This window comes from Hyperolius riggenbachi, chromosome 1 (genome assembly GCF_040937935.1).
Source record: "Hyperolius riggenbachi isolate aHypRig1 chromosome 1, aHypRig1.pri, whole genome shotgun sequence".
Taxonomy (NCBI): domain Eukaryota; kingdom Metazoa; phylum Chordata; class Amphibia; order Anura; family Hyperoliidae; genus Hyperolius; species Hyperolius riggenbachi.
This window is the reverse complement of record NC_090646.1, coordinates 224,735,100-224,759,876: the sequence shown is the minus strand read 5'-3', so window position 1 is coordinate 224,759,876 and position 24,777 is coordinate 224,735,100. Positions and strand designations below refer to the sequence as shown.

The 24,777-nt window shown below is 40.9% G+C and overlaps 1 protein-coding gene across 2 annotated transcripts in view; it reads right to left on the bottom strand.

Annotated features, from left to right (window-relative positions):
• EGF (epidermal growth factor) overlaps positions 1–24,777 on the bottom strand; it is a 186,233-nt gene that overhangs the window by 130,394 nt on the left and 31,062 nt on the right. Inside the window, exons 2-3 of one of the 2 annotated variants that reach the window (XM_068281466.1) lie at positions 9,371–9,570; positions 7,879–8,060 (exon numbers count right to left, since the gene is read on the bottom strand). In XM_068281466.1, coding sequence (XP_068137567.1) covers positions 7,879–8,060; positions 9,371–9,570 — 382 coding nt within the window. The remainder of the gene's footprint in view (positions 1–7,878; positions 8,061–9,370; positions 9,571–24,777) is intronic. The other variant, XM_068281477.1, reaches the window with a different exon arrangement.

The window sequence follows — 24,777 nt, the reverse complement described above, 5'->3', positions numbered from 1 at the left end:
CCGAAAATGAAACAGATAAAGTAAAATGTTATGAATAAACATGTTTCCTTTTGAAACTTCTGAAAGTTACCAGCTGAAAGTTTTAAGTTTAAAAATGAAGTTATGGGGAGTCTATTTGACCTCATACATGGTTGCAATGCAATCAGTACCATATTTCTGGAAAGGCCACAATGGCCTGGGTCTTGTGCATCTGTTGAGCAAAGGAGCAGCTGGATATGGAAGAGGACTTGATGCATGTGGAAGATGGAACTGCAAGTAGAAAAGGGAGGCAGCAAGTGGGTAGCAACACATGAAAGCTGCTGCCCAAGGAAGATGTACAGTATGTGGATGTTAGCAGGGGCATGACAATAGAGGAGGGGCCCCATCCAAACTTTGCAGGGGGGGGGGGGCAGTGATTTCTAGTTACACCCGTGGATGTTAGAGTTGGAAAAGAGGGCTGGACATGTAATGGGAAGGTGGCTACTACACATGGAAGGAAAGCCATTAAAAAGATGGCCTGTGTGGAAAAAGTATTATTATTATTATTTAGTATTTATATAGCGCTGACATATTACGCAGCGCTGTACAGTGTATATATATATATATATATATATTGTCTTGTCACGAACTGTCCCTCAAAGGAGCTCACAATCTAATCCCTACCATTGCCATATGTCTATATTATGTAGTGTATGTATCATAGTCTAGGGCCAATTTTTTAGGGGGTGCCAATTAACTTATCGGTATGTTTTTGGAATGTGGGAGGAAACTGGAGTGCCTGGAGGAAACCCACGCAGACACGGAGAGAACATACAAACTCTTTGCAGATAGTGCCCTGGCTGGGATTTGAACTAGGGACCCAGCGCTGCAAGGCGAGAGAGCTAACCACTACGCCACCGTGCATAAATAAGGCTTTCAAGGAAATGTGTTTATCTTCATTTCTTTACAGTGTTTTGAGGGATTTACAGTATATAATGCATTGCTTCATGCAGCTGTATATATCACATATATCTTCCAAATGGTTAAAAAATAAATCTTCCCAGCATATTATGCATTTCTGTTCCTTTGCAGTTCCAGTATGTAAGTCTTTGTGACCTTGGGAAGACATCTGACTAGGCTGGCCATACACCATACCATCTTGTTTGTTTTTATGTGGCTTTTTCAATAAAGAATACCAGCTTTCACTATTCCACTGTGCTTGTGGACCCTCCTTCACTTGTCATCTTGTTTGTTCAATGCTATCATTGCTGCCCCCTATTTCCCCCCTATTTCTTTAGATTGTAAACTTGCAAGGGCAGGGTTCTCTCACCTGTTTGTGTCAGGGAATTTGTTATACATTTTATTCATCATGTTAATGTCACTGTAATGACTAACTCTGTATTTTCCACTAATTCTGTGTTTTTTTGGGGTATACCATTGTCTGAATTATACACCCCATGTTGGTTTCTTACTTTGTACAGTGCAATAGGATATGTTGCCAATTTATATAATAATAATAATATGGTATAAAAGCTGATAACATTACTTTTTATAAGGATTATCAACCTGTTGGCCCTTATACTACAAAGATTTGGTAAATCTGCTCAATCCAGATTGTATGGAGTATGGCTGCCCTATGGCAAATAAGCCTGGGATGAACCTCTTCCTGACCACCTAACGCCCATAGGCATCAGGAAGGTGGCTCCCCCAGGACCGGCCAACGACGATTGGCATCAAGTCCTGTGGGAGGAGATTAGCGGGGATCGAGTGCCCATCCCCACTTGAGTGACAGAGCTCCACTCTGTCGACAGTCTGCCATCGGCGGTCGCCGCTAGCAGACTGGAAAAAAAAGAAGAAATGGCAGTTTCTTTTGCGAGTGCAGCGCTGCGATCTACTGCAGCGCTGTACTGGGGAAAGCCCTGTCACTCGGATGTCCCCTGGAGAGGCTCTGCACGCGATCCCCTCTCATAGGCGGATGCCTATGAGAGAGGATCACTCTGATTGGCTCTTGGGAGGGGGAATAAATAAAAAAATATATAAAAAAAACATGTACATTAATTTAAAAAAATTACCGTGTGCAGCAGCGATCAGAGCCCACCAACAGAAATCTCTGTTGGTAGGCAGAAAAGGGGGGGGGGGTCTATTTGTGTGTGCTAAGTTGTATGGCTCTGCAGCGAGAGGTTAAAGCTGCAGAGCACTGAATTGTAAGAAAATAGCCTGGTCACTGAACTGGTTAAAGGAATACTATCGATTCACATATTTTTTTTAATTGACACAGGAATTGTTTGGGAAGTGCTGCTAAGTACTGGTCTATACATTTTAGTAGCAACTTCATTGTTTACTGTTAGCAAAATACTTTCAAACTTTACTGATGCCAAAACTGACCGCTGACTGAGCCATGAGGAGAGGGGAAATTCCCCTCACACTTGATCAGTGTAGCTCTGTGTGTGACAGAGAGAGAGAGAGAGCTCCTAACAGCTGCAGCTCCTGTGTCCTGTGTTTCTGACTGATGTGTCCGAAGAGAGCAGAGGAAATGAAACTAATTGTCACAGCTTTTCATACTGTTTTTGCTTTCAGAGTTTGATATGTTTGATATTTGCTTTCTGTAGTCTGATATGCAACTCTGGCTGTGCATTGAAGCAGACACCCCTTCTGCAATTGATTTGTCCCAATATAGCTAAATCCTATCCTCAATAAATTACAGCTTTTGCCTCTGATATTTAACATGAAAAGTAGGAAAATGTTTACACAGCTACTTAGACATTATTTGCACACTGTCATTTTAGAACACTTGGGTATCGATAGTATTCCTTTAAGCTAGTCTAAGGAGGACCTGGGTCGTTTGGCAAGGAGGGGCAAGCAAGATGGGATGTTCTAGGATTCTGCATCCTATAAGGTTAGCAGCATGTAAGTTCTCCATCAGGTCCGTGATTTTAGGACTATCATGATTGGCACAAATATGTTTTTGAATCTATTGTCTGCTGCCATCCATGATTAGTATAAATACCTAGCATGTTTATTATGTCATTGTAATTCCCAGCTAAGCTTGACAAAGAGGCGTGCAGCCTTGAAACGTTGCATCTGTTTGCTGGAATATATCTATGCTTTAAAGCAATAAAAGAGCAGAAGAAATAGATGGTGCCGGCTTTCTCCTTTTTGTGATTTTTTTTTTAAGCTAGTCTATGGGAATTTCAGAGATGCTAATGCCTACTGTTAAGGCCAATCCACACAATACGATTCTTGTGCGATTCGATATTCTATTTACGAGCCGATTAAATCCGACATGTCCGATCGGGATTCGATTCAATATGGCAAATCGAATTGAATCGAATCCCGATCGGACATGTCGGATTAATCGGATCGTAAATAGAATCGTAATCGAGTCGCACAAAGAATCGTATCTTGTAGATGGGGCTTAAAAGTCCACCAGATTCTACACTCATATTCAGATAATCCCTACCCCTTTGGGGGTGTGACTTCTTCTCATCTACTATGCTGTATAAACCCTCTTTGCTCCCATTTTATAGGACCTCATTGCTGGAGTAGAAAAACATTGCTGTCATTTACCAGATGCAGGGATAGCTAACTCCAGGGTGACTAGCTGGTCAGATACATAACTGAATGCCTCTAGTCTGTGAAGACTCTCTTCTGAACCAGTTACAGTATTTCATTTTTAGCAACATCTTATGATTGCAAGCTTCTGACACATATTTTTATTTCTGTAATAGTACTGTATCCAGGGGTGTAACTTGAAATCACTGGGCCCTCCTGCGAAACTTTGGATGGGGCCCCTTCCCGCCAAACCTCAAACCTACAGAGAATAAAAGCTTTTTCTCACCATGCCCAGACTCCTCAAGCATAATTCACTACTGGGCACAGCACATGTGGAGGGGTAGAAAGGCTGGGAGTAGAAAAGAGCTGTACACAATATCCTGCTGAACACTGAATAGGGATCGTCTACAAATCTTTGTCTGAAAAACTTTGTATGAATCCTTATCAGTGGCTGAGCCGATGCAGTCATTAGCACAATTGTGCAGAGAGCAGAAAGCATTTTCTCTCCTTGCCCTTAATTGTCAGTCTCTCAGGACAGGACCCCCTGTGGCTTCTGGGCCCCCCTGCGGCTGCATCCCTTGCAGGGTCTATTGTTTTACACCCCTGACTGTATCTTTTACTTATAAATACATAATCATCTATAATAAATATTATATTAATCCTTCAATCTCAGTTGTTAATTGGGAGGAAACGCAGAAAAGCCGCCACGTGTACTCAGAACGGGGCGGCTGATTCCGCGTCCAACGTGGCGGTTTGCACGCATAGGCCTACATTCAGTAACATGGCCGAACGCGGAGGAACCGCCGCATGCCTTGATAGCGGTGCGGCGGTTTCCGCGTCCAGCGCGGAGGGTGATTTGCAACACATGTCTGGTGTGGCTGGGACTGATAGTCCACACAGGTTCAGAAGAACGCGCGGAGAGGCAAAACTTTTATGACAGCCAGAAGGGAGTCAGCTGACCAAGCCGGTCAGCTGACGATTCAACCAGTTCCCATTGGTCCAGCACTTAGGGGAGGCGCTGGAGAGTGTTTTGCTATATATACTGGGTGCTGGTCATTCTCTGGTTGTCTGCCGTTGCGATCACTACATGGAAGCACTCAGACCTTTTGTCAGATTCTCTGTTATATCTCTGTTATACTTCAGACTAGTTCCAGGGTGTTGATGATCAAGGACCTCACACCCAGTTTAGGGACTTGTGTTACCAACCTGTTATACGTCAGACTAGTTCCAGGGTGTTGATGATCACTGACCTCACACCCAGATTAGGGACTTGTATTATCATTATGTTATTCTTCAGACTAGTTCCAGGGTGTTGATGATCACGGAGCTCACACCGAGACTAGGCATTGTATATTATTTGTTATGACCTTCTGCTTTCCTGACCATCCCTCTGCTTTCTGATTCGGTACCACGCATATCTGATATCTCGTTGCCAACCCTGCCTGTCTTGGATACTGAATCAGCCTTCTGTCTTTGTACCTTATCTGTCTGTCTGTTGCCGACCTGGCTAGTCCGACCTCGAGAACTATCTCCTCTGTTTAGAGATAGTTCACAGATCTGTCAGTGACACTCCACCATTGGTGTCACTCACACTCTGGTCCTTCCCACTCTCAGCCTGTCTCCTCCCCTTGGTGGGCTGCAGGCCTTGGAAGGAGCCTGTTCTTTGAGCGGTATCCTATACTGCCTTGTACCCCCTTTACGGGGGCCCTCCTCAAAGTATTACTGTTGCACCAAACACTCATATTACTCAGGTGTCCAGAGGTTAGAGATATATCTGATTATCGGTGATACTGCAGATCATCAATAATCGGGTATATATCTGTATTCTCGGTGATACTGCAGATCACCGGTAATCAGATTCTCTCTGTGTTACACCGATCGTTACATTAATCCTCTGGTCTCCCTATTGTTAAAGAACTATAACAAATGAAAGGAGGATGCAGGAATCAGGATTAGTGCATTTAAAGCCCTTAAAGACTGTTCACCAATTAAGAAAATATGTAATTTCAAAAATTGACATACCCCCCTATGACTGATTCTGGATGTTAATTAAAGTATGTGAATGCTTTTCATAGCTCAGAAATAGCAGCAGATACCAAAAATCTCATAAAGTGCAATAGTAATGTAGTAATATAGTAGTATAGTAATATAATGTAGTAATAAATTCAGCATAAAAATATAGGTCAAAATGCAATTAACCTTTTCTCCCAATTTTTTTCCTAGGATATTTTTTCATCTTCTATTTAAAATAACTTTCCAGCACTTTTCAATTGAAAAAAACACTGAAAAGCATATGAAAAAGTACTATCAAAATTATTTTGCGTATTTTCTTGCAATAAAGCTCTGGTTACTTAATTCTGATTCTTAAAAATAATTTTATTGACAAGTTTAAAAATATCACATAGGAGAACACTCTGGAGGAAAAGTGAATTGTCCCCCCCGAGGGTGATATTTTACACCTTTTCGTACAATTGCCTTTTAAACTACTAGCAAGCGAGAGGATGCTCAGAATAATTTCAATAGTACTTTTTTCACTAACTTTTTGATACTTTTTCAATTGTAAAATGCTTAAAAGTTATGTTAAAGAGAATCTGAAAATGATCTCTTAGGAGATAATTCAGGAGAAAGGGTGTGTTTTAGTGGATTTGAGAGACACTTTAATTACAATTTATTGTTTATTCAGATCCCTGATTTTTTAGGAACAGCCTGATTAAGATACGACCCTTGTCTGCTATAGTAATGACCTGATGCATTTTTACTAGCCACTCAACCAAATCACGTTGAGTTAAAGATAGGCATTAAAGACAAGCTTAAGAAAGCAGCTAAATAAGAGGAAAATAAAATACAGTAAACCAATATATGTATACTTATCTATGTCTAAAATGTAACTTGCTGGATTTCATCAGCATGCTTAACGTAAATAGCACATCTGCAGTAATATTCAACTTGGCCACTAGTGGTCAGGTCTACCAAGCATAATCATCAAGAAGATATTCGTTCACTTAGTCACTGAAGTGTAGTTATATTAAACATCGTAAGGGACATTCTTGAAAAAAATATGTATTTTATAGAAATTTAAATTTCCTAAGGAAGTAGATTTGTTTTAATGCAATTCTGGATTCACTGGTATAATTATTATAAAGTTCTATCTGCTAAATTATTCTGCTTACAGTAGCTAAGTTTTATTCCTTTTTCACTTAGATAGCAATCCTGATTTCAAATGAACTCTAGGCTTAGCAAATCTCTTAATTCACTGTGTACAGCTACTCCCATATATTTTATTTGATAACATGTAACTTGAATTTAAAAGATAAAAAATAAATGCACCTTTTTCACAATAATAATAATAATAATAATACATTGCATTAAAAAAGGTGATCTAAATCTAAGAGAATAAAAGCAATGCATTTAAATCTGATTTGTAAATTAAGCTTATCATTTTTCTTAGCGATTTGAAGGGGTCAGCTGAGAGAGATGGCTGTCTGCATCCTACCACAATGGAAGGCAACAGGCAGGCGGTATAAAAGTATCCACTGCCATCCCCATCCTTACATCTTTACAACTTCCAAATTTTACAGGGAAAACGGAGATATTAAATGGTCAATTGCCCATAAGTATTGGGTTCTGATGCTTTTCGAGAGATAGTCAAAAGAGACCCCTCCATAGCTAATATCTATTTTCTCCCGTAAGCCTTTAAAAATGTTATGGCTGGTATGTACTTATTTTACAAATAAGCCCCCTGAGACTCTGGCCCTTATTCAGTTCACTTTTGCTAAGTTTTCTCCTAGGAGATAGTTTTTCATTGTCTGTTAAAAATATTTTCTTGCCTTCTGGTGGATTAAAATGCGTTTTATTGAAAGTTAGGCCCCCGGATCAGGTAGCATTTTTTTAAACAAAACTTTCCACCTTCTGCTTGATGCTACGCTTCTTTACATTTCCTGTTAATGTCAATAGACACTGCTTTTGAATGTAGTGGTTGGTTAATACGAGGATTTAACCCCCAACTGAACTGTGAATTGAAAACTGTAAAATGAAATCTATTTAATAAATATAACTGATTGCATGAAGCAGACTGGTATCTGTGTAGATGCTTGTATCATGTATGTGCTCGTTTTAGAAATATTGCTCTTCCCATTAATATTTGTTTGCCTACATTACACCTGAAAACCAGTCAGATTCCAGATGTTATTTTCTAACCTTAATCAGAACTATGGCGGCTGCTGACGCTGCCACTTATCCATTCTGCAATTAATCTAAACATGTTTCATTGTAAATTACCATTCATGGGAGTTATTTATACTTCACATCAATAATATAGTTTGTGCTGCAGGAAAAACAGGTAATATGAAGTTCTAAAGTAGCATATACCCCTCCACAGGATCAACAGAAATGAAGGTGGGATGAACTAAACCTCTCAGAAGGGTTAGAGATCTCTTTCCGCTCATGTGGGTCCAGTTTATGATTCCCTTGTACTGGTTAGACCAAAAAATCCTTTTGTGTTTCCAATCCAGTGCGAATGACGTGGCTCCTTGTACTATACCGCGCATTCTCTGAAAGAGATAATGACCACAGCTAGTACAGTATACAGAAATGAACAATAAATAGACTAATAATAAATAATTTAGTAGTAAAACCCCAACCCCATCAAGAATTAGTACATTATAAATGGAATGGTTAATGATTGGAAAAGTATATTGTTCATCCTGACATACAGTATAATTGTAATTTTATCAGGAAGCACACAGTTGGGACATGGAGTAGCCATTGCGGGCCTCCTTGTAAATTGCATGAAATCTCTCAAGATTATCAGCCTTGGAATGCCCAATCCGTCCCTTTCCCCCTAAACGTTAATGTGCCCCCCCCCCCCCCCCCCCATGCTCATGCATTCAAATCTCTCACCTGTCTGGCCACCATAAGTGTCCAGCTGCTCCTTCTTCCTCATTTGTGCCCCACATGGCGGCCATGCATAGCACATGGTCCATGTCACACACACCAGTGCTTTAGGACTCGTTCACACTTGAGCGGGAATAGCACGATTCCCGATCAGCGCAATACGCTAGAGGTTTTTAAAAAACGCTAGCCCATGTAAGAATATGGCAGTGTTCTCACGGTTTGCGGTTAGCGTTAACCACAAATGCGTGACATGCAGCGTTTTGTCGGCGATTCGCGATTAGCATGCATAGCACCACTAATCGCGATGCTCCCAAAACGCTGCAGTGTCCAGTGATTTTTCCGCGTTAATCGCGGAAAAATCACTCCCGCAAAACTCTAGCGGTAATCGCCGGCGTTTTGCGGTTTTAGCTATGAACGGGGCCTTATGCAGCGGTCACATGAATGGAGGAAGCAGGTGGACACTTGTGGCAGCCAGACAGGTGACAGGTTTTAATGCATGGACACCAGCAGGGGGCACAGGCAGCACAGCTGAAACACAGTGGTTCCTTTATTATGGTCTTCCTGAGTGCAGCTGAGACATCCTATCCTCAGGGGGCTTGCAATCACACAAAAATCTGTGCAGCGATACTGAGCCCAAATGTCAGAACACTGCCTTATAACTACGGGTCTCTACAATGTCTAATACAATGTCTAAGAAAGATCAAGGGCAAAATGAGGAGGAGATGGCAGAAAATGAGATGTTTATATAGTATCATGAAAGCAACAAATATGAACATGAAAACTTTGAGAGGCAGTAGAAGATAGAGGTGCTTGGCATTCTGTGGTCCATGCAGATGCAAGGAGTCGGACACAACTGAATAGTGACTGAACAACAATAACCCTGTCTCTTTTATATGGCAGACAGATTTGAAGCAATTTCTAGCGCTTGTAGAGGTTCCCTTTCGCTTTACATCAACATGCACTTTACCTCACGCTTAGTCCCATTCAAAAAAACTCTCTGAAGAAAGCCTCTGCCAAGATCAAGCCAGTAGAGACGTTGTTCCTCAGGATCAAAATCCAGAAATGCTGAAGACCCCGTGTTACCAACTATTGTCCTTAAATTTGTCCCATCAATGTCAATGCTGAAAATTTTATTTCCTTGACTGAACAACAAGAATGGCATTAGAGCTGGAAAAAAGATTAAGACAATGTTATTTCAGAAATACTGCAATAAAATACAAAAGGGTGTGTGTGTGTTTGTATGCGTGTGCGTGTGTGTAGGTGTGAGTGCACTGAATTGTTTCAGAAATGCTTCTCAAAAACAAAAAGATAGAAGAAATATGTGGGATAGATGTACAAAGGTCACAATGCAGCCATGCTTAGGCTTGTCTGCTAGCCACTTTGCACATAACTAAGGGACTTGGCCACAGGTTTTTCTTATGCACAAAAGGAAAGAAGAGGATGGCGGCTCAGAATGGCACTTTTGGGCTGTTGCTACTAGACTATTTATAGTTATAAAGCTGCAATCAATTGTTTGATCACTCTTTCTCTATTATTGTTCAGGGGTAGGGCTGTTGGCACCATAGAATTTGTGCCATAGAGACCCAGATGAAAATAGTAAAAATGGGGAACATACTTCTCATGTTATAGGCACTCCAGATCAGGGCTTCCTAACCCTGTCCTTAAATACCACCACCAGTGCATTTTTTGTGGAAAACCAGATTCACAGGTGTGGTAATTAGTGTCTCAGCAGTAGCAGTAGCAGTAGCTACTGAAACCCGTCAGCTGCTTGGTTGGTTACAAAAGTTTACATTTCCTTAGACTTTAAATACACTACATTAAAGAAAAAAATCTGAAATAAAACTTAAGCATAACATGAAGGACAATGGATCAATATAATAATAATAATAATAGTAGTAGTAGTAGTAGTAGTAGTAGTAGTAGTAGTAGTAGTAGTAGTAGTAGTAGTAGTAGTAGTAGTAGTAGTAGTAGTAGTAATAGTAGTAGTAGTAGTAGGAGGAGCAGCAGCAGCAGTAGTAGTTGTTATTATTATTGCTACTATTATTATTATTATTAGCTTTTTTGCTAAAATTGAAGAGATGGTATAGTTGGTTTTCAGACCTTTTTAAGCTATATTTAAGGTCATACATCTTGGCCTTGCAAATGGCCTAGCCCCACATAAACGAAAGGGGATTCAGCTGGGACCGTCACACTTGGAGAAGGATTTCAAAATAGCAGTTGATAATATGCTAAGAAATCATTTCCAATACCATGTAGCAGCAGCTGACGAGAATAAATACAATTTTGGAATGCATAAAAATGGAAATATAAACACGAGATGCTAGTATTCTATTGCCTCAGTATAGATTGAAAAGACATCCATAATACAGAACTGTTTTGGACACCACATTACAGGAAGAACATTGATTTGTGAAGTGCCTCTCTGTGAACAAGGCTAAAATGCTCTGCATTTTTATAATGCCCATATGTGAACAGGCCATACTGTTATGGACGGACCATGTTTACACAAAAAACATTTGCAGGCATCTGGGGCCTTTTCCCACTATGGCATTGAGGTTGAGTTGCATTAAGCAATTTTATCGCAACAGGCCACTTGCCACTGTTGCCGCAATCCCGACATGAAGTATGACCGTATTCTGAGCCTACCACACAGATTATGCAGTAATGCAAGTCTATGATGAGGCAGTAAGTGTAAACAATGAGAGCAGTGCAACGTAATTCCTGTCCAGCAGGGAGTACATCAATGAGTAGGGGTGGGCCTATGCACATTACCCTGCTGACGCTGTCTGCTGCAGGGTAACATGAAAGGGGCTTTGGTGCAGTGCGATTCTCCTGTGGTAGACTCTCCCACCATAGTTAAATCACACAGCACAGGTGTGAAACGGCCTGAGTCTTCACAGACATTTAATACTCATATGGACCTCAGAAATTCATAAAAATCCTACACAATGCAGATTTTGGCAGTTTTTCCTGAACAGTCAGTGATGCTTAAGAGGTTCAACTTGATGGATGCGTCTTTTTTTCAACTTATATAACTATGAAACTAAGTAACATTGGATCAACATTTCTGCAGAAGTTCTGAGCTGAGCTGTCTAACCCTCCCCCTTTCCCCACAGCCCTTGTCTAATCCATGGACAAAGGGCTCTTCCCCGCCTCTGGTGCCAAGGAAGAAGTTGGGGCCTCTACACCTGAGGGGGGTCATGGTGACATCTGGGAGTCCCCTTTAAAAAGGGGACTCCCAGATACCTGCCCACTCCACAGTTGAAATAAGTATAGGGGTACTGAAAGACCCTTACCATTTTCCACAAAGACTTAAAATGAAATAAAATTGCAACCACGAAAAAGTCCTTTAACCTCTTGACGACCAGCTAACGCCGATTGGCGTAAACTGGTCGTCTGCGGGTTACCATGGAAACGGCCGCTCGATCGAGCGACCTTTCCATGTCAGTTCACGGAGGGTGTCTCCGTGAACAGCCGGAGAGCCGCCGATAGCGGCTCGCCGGCAAAATGTAAACAGGCGGGGAAGAAATCCCCGCTGTTTACATGATACGGCGCTGCTGCGCAGCAGCGCCGTAAGGCAGATCGGCGATCCCCGGCCTCTGATTGGCCGGGGATCGCGGGCATATGATTGGCTGAAGCCTATCCCACAATGCGCAGGACGGATATCCGTCCTGCGCAGCCCAGGAAGGGAGAGGGAGGTAAGGGGAGGGAGGGAGCGCACAAAACGCTGCGGAGGGGGGCTTTGAGGAGCCCCCCCCCGCTACCTACTAATGGCCGGCGGCGATCAGACCCCCCCAGCAGGACATCCCCCTAGTGGGGAAAAAAAGGGGGTAGTCTGATCGCCCTGCTGCACTCCTGATCGGTGCTGCGGGCTGTAGAGCCTACGCAGCACCGATCAGTGAAAATTCCCCTGGTCGGCAAGTGGTTAATGATCTTAAAGGACTCATTATTCAAGTATCCACACACGAATGCACTTACGTTATCGGATACTTACTGCGCATGTGCAGAAGGGCAAACCCACCTATGGGTGGGCGATACTTACAGGTGGCAAACAGGGAGGACCGAAGCTGTGGTGAGGGACCCAAAGGACATCTAGGGGCTTGAAGAAGCCCCACATAAGTAAAAAAGAGATTTATTTCTTTGCCTCGGGAGTACTTTATTTAGCCATAAATATGTACCTTTCGTTACACCCATGACCATATCTTCTCGATTCCTGCAGAGAATGCTGCAATTCCATGCTCTGACAACCGAAGAACCATGCCACACACGTCAATCCGATTCCCAGCCCTGGCCTCCAGAGCAATGCCATTCTGAATTCTGCTGCAGAATGTCATTTTGTTGAGTTTAAAAAAACATTTTTTTCTTTGAACTATTCAAAACCGATTTTCTCAAAAACTACAAGGTCTTTCTGAAAAAGTTTTCCTCTTATTCACACACTAGTGGACCTAAGCCCGTTTAAAAACGGGCTAGGTCTGTCACTGCGCATGTGCCCACCGTGCACGCACATTTCCGCCGCGCGCGCCCACCCGACGTGCACCCGCTGCGCGCCTGCATGATGCGCCCGCCCACCCGCGCACGCCGGACCCCCAGGCCTGCCCGCCCCTTCGCCCGTCATCGCTCGCCGCACGTCACTGTCCCTCAACGTCTCTGCGTCCCTGCACATGCGCAGAACGGGATGCAGAGACAGTAGGGTTTTATTATAGAGGATTTGGTGATTCTAGCATGTACGGGGGCTTTGCTATTAACTGCTAAAGTCAGAGGCAATTTTTACATCACTTAAAAAAAGTTATAAAAGCGTTCGCGTAAAAAATATTTTTCCACGGAGCCCCCTCCTCCATGCCACTGTCTGGGTACACCTTTTTGTACACCTTTTTTTAAAGAAATTGTGGCTGAAGAGATGTCCTGAAGGTTGTAGAAGTTTGCTTGCCATTAAAGTCAATGGGGCTCACTGCCAATGATCATTTCACAAATTTTCATGCTACAATTTGCGAAAGTTCAATCGTGATGTTTGGCCATCCCTACTAAACATGATAAAGATGCTCTATTTCTATAATAGATATTTGGAGTGGCTAGCAGAAAAAAATCAGGACGTTAAAGGGCAACTGAAGCAAGAGGAATATGGAGGCTGACATATTTATTCTTTCCTTTTTGACAATGCGCATTGCCTGGCTATCCTCTTGATCCTCTGCCTCTAATACTTTTAGCCATTGACCCTGAACAAGCATGCAGCAGATCAGATGTTTCTGACATTATTGTCAGATCTGACAAGATTAGCTGCATGCTTGTTTCTGGTGTGATTCAGATACTTCAGCAGCCAGATAGATCAGCAGGGCTGCCTGGCAATGTGTATTGTTTAAAAGGAAATAAACATGGCAGCCTCCATATTCTTATTACTTCAGTTCCCCTTTAAATGTTAAATTAATCCTATGAGGAAGAACATATTTCTCCTACAGATGGAGGGAAATTCTAACATATTCCCTGCCATACATTGTTTACACTGAACAATGTAGTGTGAGAATATGTAAAAAATGTAGACAGGGCTTACGTAAATTGCAAATGTGTGCTGAACCTGTTCATGGATCCCAAAGAAGATCAGATCTCCCACTCACTAGCAGTGTAGCAACTGTGTGAATACAATTATACTCACTAACAAGTTCCTTTTATTTAAAGGGAGGATTAATAATTAAATAAACCAGTTCTCTTCATATATTTTATATGAAAAGAGTTTTTGACTAAACCTTCATGCCATTGTACACTATTTTGACATGGTTTCAGATGGTCATGGACAATCATTTGATATTAATGATTTTTCCAACTGTATACACTATTTATTGCTCATTGTGGCATTAGAACCCTAGAGAAAAAATATGAATATGCTGTATTAGATAATTCCATGCTGTGAGCACTGTGGAGTGTATTCACAAAATAACAGTAAATGTTAGGGCACATTCACACTTGAAAAGTGGCAAAACTTAAGTGCTACCGTTCTGTGCAGGTGATTTTACCCTGATAATCGCGGTAAAATCACTGTAAAAATTCACTTTTTTTGCTATCACGGTTAGCGCTTTAATAGTATGTTAATCGCAACCGCTCTTCAATCGCAGTAAAATGCTGCATGCAATGTGTTGGCAATTGTCACTAATCACGGAACGCACGCAATCGGTGGCAATAATGGAAGTGAGATCACTGCCGTATAGTTACAAAAGCTTCGCCGATTAGTGGCCATTTACCGCTAACCTATTGTGAATGGGCCCTTCTGTGCGCAGGTAGTGCACATTAAGTTTACCAGAATTATGCAAATTGCATAACATACATTATGCAGATAGTGCTATATGCATTATACAAACAAAGTATATGTTACTTGTATGTTGGTGAGATCATAGGTCTAATGGCAAAATAGGGTGGGTTTTTTAGCACTCCTTCCTTTCATTCACCAATAACGTTATCACTACTTATCACACTGAAATTACCTATACCTTCTTTTTGTTTTTTTCACCACAAATTAGTTTTTTTTTTGGTGTGATATTTGTTTTCAGTAATTACTTTATTTTGTATTCAATTTAAAGGGAAAACTTGGGGGGAAAAATGAAAAATACATTATTTCTCCAATTCCATCCACTGTAATTTTAAAATAAACAATGCTACTGTAAAGAAAACCCACATGTTTTATTTGCCCATTTTTACCAGTCATTACAATGTTTAAACTGTGTCCCTAGTAAAATGTATGGCGAAAGGTTTACTTTTCTGTTTAGTGTTTTTTATACTATATCAATCAATTACCAGCCTTTAATTGCATATATAACAGTAATATACCCTCATGCCATGCATAGTAAAAAAGTGTAGTCCCTAACGTAATTATGTATGTATTTATTTTTAAATATGTTGGCGCTTTATAAATACAATAAATAAATAAATGCTGTAATTTTTTGGGGTAACTAGGGGGGTGGGGGGGGGGGGGTCAGGGGAAGGGGGTATTAATTTATTTTTATTGTACAAAGTGTAAAATGTGTATTTTTTACCTTTGTATGTATTTTTTTTCTTACCACTAGATGTCACTAGTCTGTGTGATTTGAACAAGCACACAGACAGTGTTGTTACAGCAAAGATCATTGGCTTCTGGTTGAAGCCATGGTCTTTTTCTTACAAGCACTTTGATTGGTTCAGGAAACACTTCTTCCATTTTACCAATCGCGGCTCTCCAGGTTCCGACTGTACGGCCTGCAGGGGTGCATGCGCGCTTGCACAACAGCAGCCGAGGATTTTTTAAAATGTCTGTTCCATTAAGAGGGACTAAAAGGACGTTTTAAAAAGGCACACAGTCCACAAATGGCTAAAGTGACATCTGATGAAAACGTAAAAAAAAAAAAAAAACACGTATGCTAAAAAATGTACAGTTAAGTTGCCCCAGAACATTGTTTTAGTAATAGGACTTACCGAAGTCCCATTAGAGCCAGGTTTGGCACATAACTTTGCCCCTTGCAGAGAAAGAACTTGGCACTGCAGTACTAAAGTCCATGTCTTTTACATTGATATAAGCAATGGAAGACCCACACAGGTTTCTGTTTATGGGATGAATGGTACACTGAGGGCTCACCTGAGAAATTTCAGCCTATGGCCTACGCGCAGTAAATAGCTGAGCGTTTTTTCTCCGGAGAGACAGGGAGGCAGAGCCAGGCACCGGAAGTGGAGTGATGTGGGGTCTTCGGGACTGCTTCATGGGACAAGACACCACAGGTAAATATAACTTTTTGTTACAGCAGCCCTGAAGGATTTTGTATTTAAGGATGGAGATCCTCTTTAAGGGTAAAGGGTCAAAATATAGCTCCATGTTAAAGTATGGGTGTGTAAAGTTCACGTTAAATGTGAACAGCAAATGTTCGTCATGAACTGTCCGCTGATGTGAATCGATGGCCATTACTACTGTGATGATATTTTTCACTGGAGGAACAAGACAACTTTATAAAGATTAAAGGAACGTTGGGTTAACATTAAAGGACACCTGAATATAGAGGCTATATTTATTTCCTGATCTTTCTTGCTGCAGTAGTATCTGGATCACTCACCTGGAACAAGCATGCAGCTAATCTAGTCAGACTTCAGTCAGAAACATCTGCATGCTTGTTAAGGGTCTATGGCTACAAGTATTAGAGACTCAACAGGACAGCCAGGTGTCTGATATTGTTTAAAAGGAAATAAATAAGGTATTCTCCATATCCTTTTCAGTCCAGGTGTAGTTTAAATACAGGACAATTCTTTAAAAATTTGTTTTAATCTGGCAGATATATGAAATTGGGGTGAAGGATCACTTTCTGGGCAGGACAATAACTCTAAATATACTGATTAGGCTACACTAGTGTGGTTTAAAAGGAAACAGTTAATGACCTGGAATGCCCTAGTCAAAGTCCAGACCTCAGCCCAACTGAGAATCTGTGGCATAACTAGAACATTTGTTTGTATTAGTAGTACAGAGGCGCCTGACGTATCTTGGACCGATTTTTGTTGTATGCTCCCCTACTCTTAATTGCCTGAGGAAGCAGGAGATTGCCTGCGAAACGCTTTGCAACCTATTGTGGAGTATGCCAATAAATTGTTTATTTCATTAATTGACAGTTTATAGTGTCTGGCTACTTATAGGAGGTAAGTCCACCACTGCCTCCCAAGCATTTTTAACATTTTTAAAGCTTGTTTTTATCCTTCTGGCGCCTCTGTTCTTCTCCTTGGTTTTGCATCCACCCTTGGTTTGAGGGGGATCTCCCCTTTTTTCCTGTCTACAGAGAGCGACTTCTTAATCCTGAGTGGGGTCAAGTCAATCTCCCCACCTGCCTGCACAGTGGTTACCTTGGTGGTAACCCTGATTTGTGAGTAAATATATTTTGTACTCTTTACGTATTTCATTTTCCAGTACATACTACACTATATTGGTCTCTCGGTGTCATTTCTTTACATTTGTTTATATTATATACATATATTTGTGTAATATCTCTATTATCCTTGTCTGTAACATGGTGATTCTGTATAAACAGTTTGTAATCCTGTAATTGTAAAATACCACATAAGATATTGTGATGAGGGATGTCTGGCCGATGAAATTTGGGTAACAAGCCTCAGGAACCGGGAGAGGAAAAAGGAAACACCAGGAGCACCAGATAGTGTAGTTGTAGTATTTCCAGGCCATGGATTCTGTGAAATAAATACTACTCATAAACCTAGGTTGCTATTAGGCAACCACAGTATCAGGCAGGTGGAGAATTCCATGGCCACACAGATTGGGTATCCTCTTCAGGATAGGTCTCACTCTAGAAAAACAGAAAAAGGACCACCGGATAATTATCACAGGGGAAACCCTGAGAATCATCATGGGTTGGTCCAAAACCTGTGGGTTCTCTCAGATTTTAACTGCTTACTTTTTTTTTTTGCTTTAGTGGTCCTTTAAAGTGACACTGAAGCGGAAAAAAATATGATATAATGAATTGTATGTGTAGTACGGAAAATTATTAAAACATTAGTAGCAAAGAAAAGACTCATTTTTAATTTCAGTTATATAGCTTTCCTTTTATAACATTGCATCATTCTGTCATATTTGCAATTACTCCGTATTTTAAACTATAAAACAGAGCAGGGCATTGTTACTAAGGCTCTATTTCTTACATGTACTACATGTACAATGCATAATTTCACAAGTTTATTTTTACTTCAGATTCCCTTTAAGTATGATATAAGACAGTGATAAGGGTGTAAGATTCTAAGGGCAGTTATGTACTTAGGGGTGTGGCCTGTGTTGAGGAAGGGAGTTTAGGGCACCAGAACACCTGTGCCTACTGACTCCTGAGTTGTAAATCTGGCACTGCCTAAATACCATTCTTTACCAACAGCTCTAAAAAAATCTAGTCTCTGCCTAATTCAGATCCCTGTCTGTAGGAAGTTCTAAATATCATGCAAGAACATGACCCCATCCATTCCCCACAGCTATAAAAATCACAAAAAAGTCCATGCTAGGAAATTGTGTATTTCCGTTACATCCTCAGCAGAAATTCTATCTGACTAGCTAGCTATGATTACCAATAGACAGTGTTGGGTCACGTCTGAACTTTGAAGCACTGTGCACATGCTCAACTGCCAGTGTCGTCGCACAAAATGGAATGATGGGACGGCCGGGAATCATTTAAACAAATGGTACCAACAGCGGTAAAAGACAACGATTATCGTCCATGTAGACAGATCCTTCCTAGTAGATCGGTTCAAATAATAATTATTGTTAGACATCCGTATTAAACGATAACAAACAAATGCTCCAGTCCATTCAAACAACTCATGCTTGGCTAGATATACACTTCTGGGTCTTCAGTTTAGGGCTTCCGCTACTGTTCTGATTGGTAGATCGTCATGAAATTCCAATGTGCACTAACATTGTTCAAATATCTATACAAACTGCGCTCACCCATGCATATCAATATTGCTTAATTACTTAAAAATAATGCAATCAATAATTAGAGTCTTTGCTATCACAATGTCCAAAAATATCAATATTAATATATAATGACAGCGCTCCTCTTCATCTGTATTACAATTTGTGGGATTAACAAGAGCTCAACATAGTGCATTACTGTTGGATTGAAATGATTCAAGCAAACAACCCATGTGCTAAGTGGTTCACCCGTGCTTCACTCTATACACAAACATAGACACGTCCCCTTTAAAATATCAGCTCACCAGATATCATCCACCTCAGATCCAGGTGGGTCTAGCGTATCAATAAATCAGCCAACAGCTTTCCAACGGCAGGTAGTTCAAATATTTAATCCAGTTTCCTCATAAAAAATACATGATAAAAGCAATCATAGCATTTACAATAAACAAACTAACATTGTTCAATCATTGCAAACCTTTGGGGATCACTCGTTTTACAACAACAGTGTTCGAGCTTGTGTACTGACCTTTATACCCTTATTGTGGCCAAAAAGCAATCAAGTCATCCATTATGGTATCTGAAACCACCAAGATATTTGATAAAATCCTCTCTGTATCTTTGGTCACTGATAGGTGGACTAAGACATTATGGGCTAACAGTCAGGCCCAGATTTACATCACAGGAGCCTATAGGTACAGATGTCCTGGCACCCTAGGCTTCTCCCTCCATGAATCTACAAACCCCCACAGAACCGCACCGCAAGTGTGCTGGCTGGCCCAGCTGTCACATCTCCCTTACTTCCCTTGCCCAGTGTAGGTAGCTACAGGTGCTATTTAGTATTAGGTAGCCAGAGCTATCCTCAGTATTAGGTAGATAGAGGTGCCCCTGACTAAAGGGAGATGTGGTCAGTGGAATGGAGAGACCCAGGTGAGTAATCTTTCTTTTACACTCTCATCAGGACTCTGCATAGGTAAGGTAGGAGCTAGGCACTTGGGGAGAGGAGTGATCTGCCTTTCCATCATCAGGCGCCTGTAGGCACATGCCTACAGTGCCTTACAGTAAATCCGGCCTTGCTAACAGTGTTATTTATTTCTTACCAGTGATCTTTAAGTTGGATTTGATTTTTACCAGAAAAGGAAAAGCAACACTAATAATGATAACAACAACAATAATAATAAACAAATTTGCTTACAGGATGCCCTTATTGTAGTTGGATCATGCTTCCTTGCATGAGTAATCAACCTTCACTGTCTGGAGAGAAGGTCGGGATAGTATTGTGTTAGATGCCCTTAAGCTGTTTACAGTTTTTTCTTTATAGTTTTGGCATGTCTTCTACATTTTGTGACCTATATAGCACCTAGCAATCTAACAACACTAAACTTCATGAAAAACAAGCACAAGATCACTATGTATCTGTTAATCAAACCACAGTAGAGCTTTTATGAGTCACTTTTCCGAAATAAAGCTCTTCAGATAACATGCTATCACATTTATCAAGAAACTACAGATTCTATATAGATTGAAATTGACCATGACGCACCATGACATTTTAGTGCCCCTTGTATCCCAGCAACTGTGGTATTACAGAGGCCACGTCCTGAAAAAAAAGGAGCTTAACAAAATACAAAGGCACTGTGCAGCACTGCACTGGTCTGCTCTGAATAGAAGAATGAGCTGCCCGAAGCCGTGATGAAAAGACCCTTTATGTCACCTTAGCGCATAATGCGTTAGAGGAGCGAGTGAAAATAATGAACAATCTCCAATCCTTGGCAGCTCTCAATGGTACTGTAGACAAACACACATTTTGCACTTATTGGAAGGCATGAGAAAGATTCTGATGAAGGAGAGTAGGTCATTAGTATGCTGAGCAGGAAGAGCTCATGACGGATGAATGTAAGGCCACAGCTCAGGAGCAGATACTAATGCAGAAGGAATGTGTGGTCACAAACTGTGTACTTAATAGACAATTAACAAACACAATAGCTTTAAAATATGCAATTGCTGATGTGGTGTGCCCAATAAAATGTACTTATAGATGTATGTGAAAAGTAAGTTATTTAAGTGTATAGGATTTTATTAGGAGGTCAGTAGGAAACACTTCTGGCCATCGGAAGGGTTTCTTATCATAGGATATTTCCGACTTCCTGAAATATCTCTGTGTGAGTGCCAGCAAATGGATCACATAATGGAAACAGTCGTCACGGCTTCCATTCACTTTTTTTGTATCAAGCGTTTGGCGACTCACTTACGAGCAATATTGGATCGTGAAACGGTGGTAGTGTGAAAGGGCCCTTAACTTCAACCACAAGCCAATGCAGGAGTGGAAAAGTCATTTTCTTTTTTATTATTATGATTATTGGGCATGTTCTTGATTTATGACATTCTGTGATATTTTATTGCCGCTGATGTTTGAAGTTATATATTCTCCTACATGTCATCCCTAGCCTTTTCAGCAATGGTAATTATTTCATCTTTCTGTCTACATAAATAAGTGCCATGTACAGATAATTAAGTCTCACATTATGATGTTTCTCAGAACAGTCTGAAATTAATTAAAACTACCCTCTTTCCTGCAATTAAGAGATCCCCTGACAGTAAGCCCTAGCAGGAATTTCCAGCATGCTGGAAATATAAGCCCTGCCCTGAAAGTAAGCCCTAGCATGAATTTCCAGCATGCTGGAAATATAAGCCCTACCCTGAAAGTAAGCCCTAGCGGCAATAAGGGGGAAAAGTATGGCAACTTGTATTTCTACTGGAGCCGATAGTCTCATGGGTGTGATACACATGTGACATGTATGTGCTGTATGGACTATATGTATTGTATGTATGGATTAGATTGCTGTTCACATCCCATCTGATCTATAAAGTTACATTTGAGCCCCTGGAGCTAACCTCGAGCTGGAGTTAACTTCAGGCTAGTATAACATGTTTTGTTACATTGCAGTTCCACCTTTATCTTGTCCTAACCGGTTTTATCTAGTTTTTGAAGGCCGAAATCATTGCCTGTGAACGAAGTGTCCATGCTTGGCTGTGTTGTATTGCGCAGAAGTGGATATCATAGATTAGTACTGTGATCACGCGCCTACGACAGCGACCGTATATGCGATTGTGTGTGTTATGGTTTAGAGAGTATAATTGGGTTGGGAAAACTTATTGTTTGAATTATTCAGTTTTGCCTATATTTCTTTTTAATCTACTATAAATAGTGTGTGCTTTGTAGCAGGGTTTAAAAACCCTATATTTTGGGACAAAACAACGGGTAAGACCAAGGCTCCATCACTGGCCAATCACTGCTCTCGCAGCTACTCAGTGAGTGCAGTGATCGGCCCAATAACAGAGCCATAGTCCCACCCACAAGATCATCGGCTCCAGTAGAAACACAAGTTGACGTACTTCTTCCCCATAGGCTGAAGATGGATACACAGCAGCATGCAGCCGGGGGAAGAAGAGGATTAGGGGGACATCACAGGACATGGGAGACAGTGCAACATGGAGCGGAGTCGGCGGCGTGGGATCGATCAGAGCGTATGGGGCTGGAGGAAGCCCCAGGTATGTATAAAATCTTTTTCATGTCCCCATCTCTGGTTCCCTTTAACCACTTGAGGACCTAGGGCTTTCTACCCCTTAAGGACCGGCCACTTTTTTTCCATTCTGACCACTGCAGCTTTCACGGTTTATTGCTCGCTCATACAACCTACCACCTAAATGAATTTTGGCTCCTTTTCTTGTCACTAATAAAGCTTTCTTTTGGTGCTATTTGATTGCTCCTGCGATTTTTACTTTTTATTATATTCATCAAAAAAGACATGAATTTTGGCAAAAAAATGATTTTTTTAACTTTCTGTGCTGACATTTTTCAAATAAAGTAAAATTTCTGTATACATGCAGCGCGAAAAATGTGGACAAACATGTTTTTGATAAAAAAAAAAACCCATTCAGTGTATATTTATTGGTTTGGGTAAAAGTTATAGCGTTTACAAACTATGGTGCAAAAAGTGAATTTTCCCATTTTCAAGCATCTCTGACTTTTCTGACCCCCTGTCATGTTTCATGAGGGGCTAGAATTCCAGGATAGTATAAATACCCCCCAAATGACCCCATTTTGGAAAGAAGACATCCCAAAGTATTCACTGAGAGGCATAGTGAGTTCATAGAAGATATTATTTTTTGTCACAAGTAAGCGGAAAATGACACTTTGTGAGGAAAAAAAAAAAAAAAAAAGTTTCCATTTCTTCTAACTTGCGACAAAAAAAAATGAAATCTGCCACGGACTCACCATGCCCCTCTCTGAATACCTTGAAGGGTCTACTTTCCAAAATGGGGTCATTTGTGGGGTGTGTTTACTGTCCTGACATTTTGGGGGGTGCTAAATTGTAAGCACCCCTGTAAAGCCTAAAGGTGCTCATTGGACTTTGGACCCCTTAGCGCAGTTAGGCTGCAAAAAAGTGCCACACATGTGGTATTGCCGTACTCAGGAGAAGTAGTATAATGTGTTTTGGGGTGTATTTTTACACATACCCATGCTGGGTGGGAGAAATATCTCTGTAAATGACAATTTGTTAATTTTTTTTACACACAATTGTCCATTTACAGAGATCTTTCTCCCACTCAGCATGGGTATGTGTAAAAATACACCACAAAACACATTATACTACTTCTCCTGAGTACGGCGATACCACATGTGTGGCACTTTTTTGCACCCTAACTGCGCTAAAGGGCCCAAAGTCCAATGAGTACCTTTAGGATTTCACAGGTCATTTTGAGAAATTTCGTTTCAAGACTACTCCTCACGGTTTAGGGCCCCTAAAATGCCAGGGCAGTATAGGAACCCCACAAATGACCCCATTTTAGAAAGAAGACACCCCAAGGTATTCCGTTAGGAGTATGGTGAGTTCATAGAAGATTTTATTTTTTGTCAAAAGTTAGCGGAAAATGACACTTTGTGAAAAAACACAATTAAAATCAATTTCCGCTAACTTGTGACAAAAAATAAAATCTTCTATGAACTCGCCATACTACTAACGGAATACCTTGGGGTGTCTTCTTTCTAAAATGGGGTCATTTGTGGGGTTCCTATACTGCCCTGGCATTTAAGGGGCCCTAAACCGTGAGGAGTAGTTTTGAAACGAAATTTCTCAAAATGACCTGTGAAATCCTAAAGGTACTCATTGGACTTTGGGCCCTTTAGCGCAGTTAGGGTGCAAAAAAGTGCCACACATGTGGTATCGCCGTACTCGGGAGAAGTAGTACAATGTGTTTTGGGGTGTATTTTTACACATACCCATGCTGGGTGGGAGAAATAACTCTGTAAATGGACAATTGTGTGTAAAAAAATCAAAAGATTGTCATTTACAGAGGTATTTCTCCCACCCAGCATGGGTATGTGTAAAAATACACCCCAAAACACATTATACTACTTCTCCCGAGTACGGCAATACCACATGTGTGGCACTTTTTTGCACCCTAACTGCGCTAAAGGGCCCAAAGTCCAATGAGTACCTTTAGGATTTCACAGGTCATTTTTGTTTCAAGACTACTCCTCACGGTTTAGGGCCCCTAAAATGCCAGGGCAGTATAGGAACCCCACTAATGACCCCATTTTACAAAGAAGACACCCCAAGGTATTCCGTTAGGAGTATGGTGAGTTCATAGAAGATTTTATTTTTTGCCACAAGTTAGCGGAAATTGATTTGAATTGTTTTTCTTCACAAAGTGTCATATTCCGCTAACTTGTGACAAAAAATAAAATCTTCTATGAACTCACCATACTCCTAACGGAATACCTTTGGGTGTCTCCTTTCTAGAATGGGGTCATTTGTGGGGTTCCTATACTGCCCTGGCATTTTAGGGGCCCTAAACCGCGAGGAGTAGTCTTGAAACTAAATGTCGCAAAATGACCTGTGAAATCCTAAAGGTACTCATTGGACTTTGGGCCCCTTAGCGCACACTTAGGGTGTAAAAAAGTG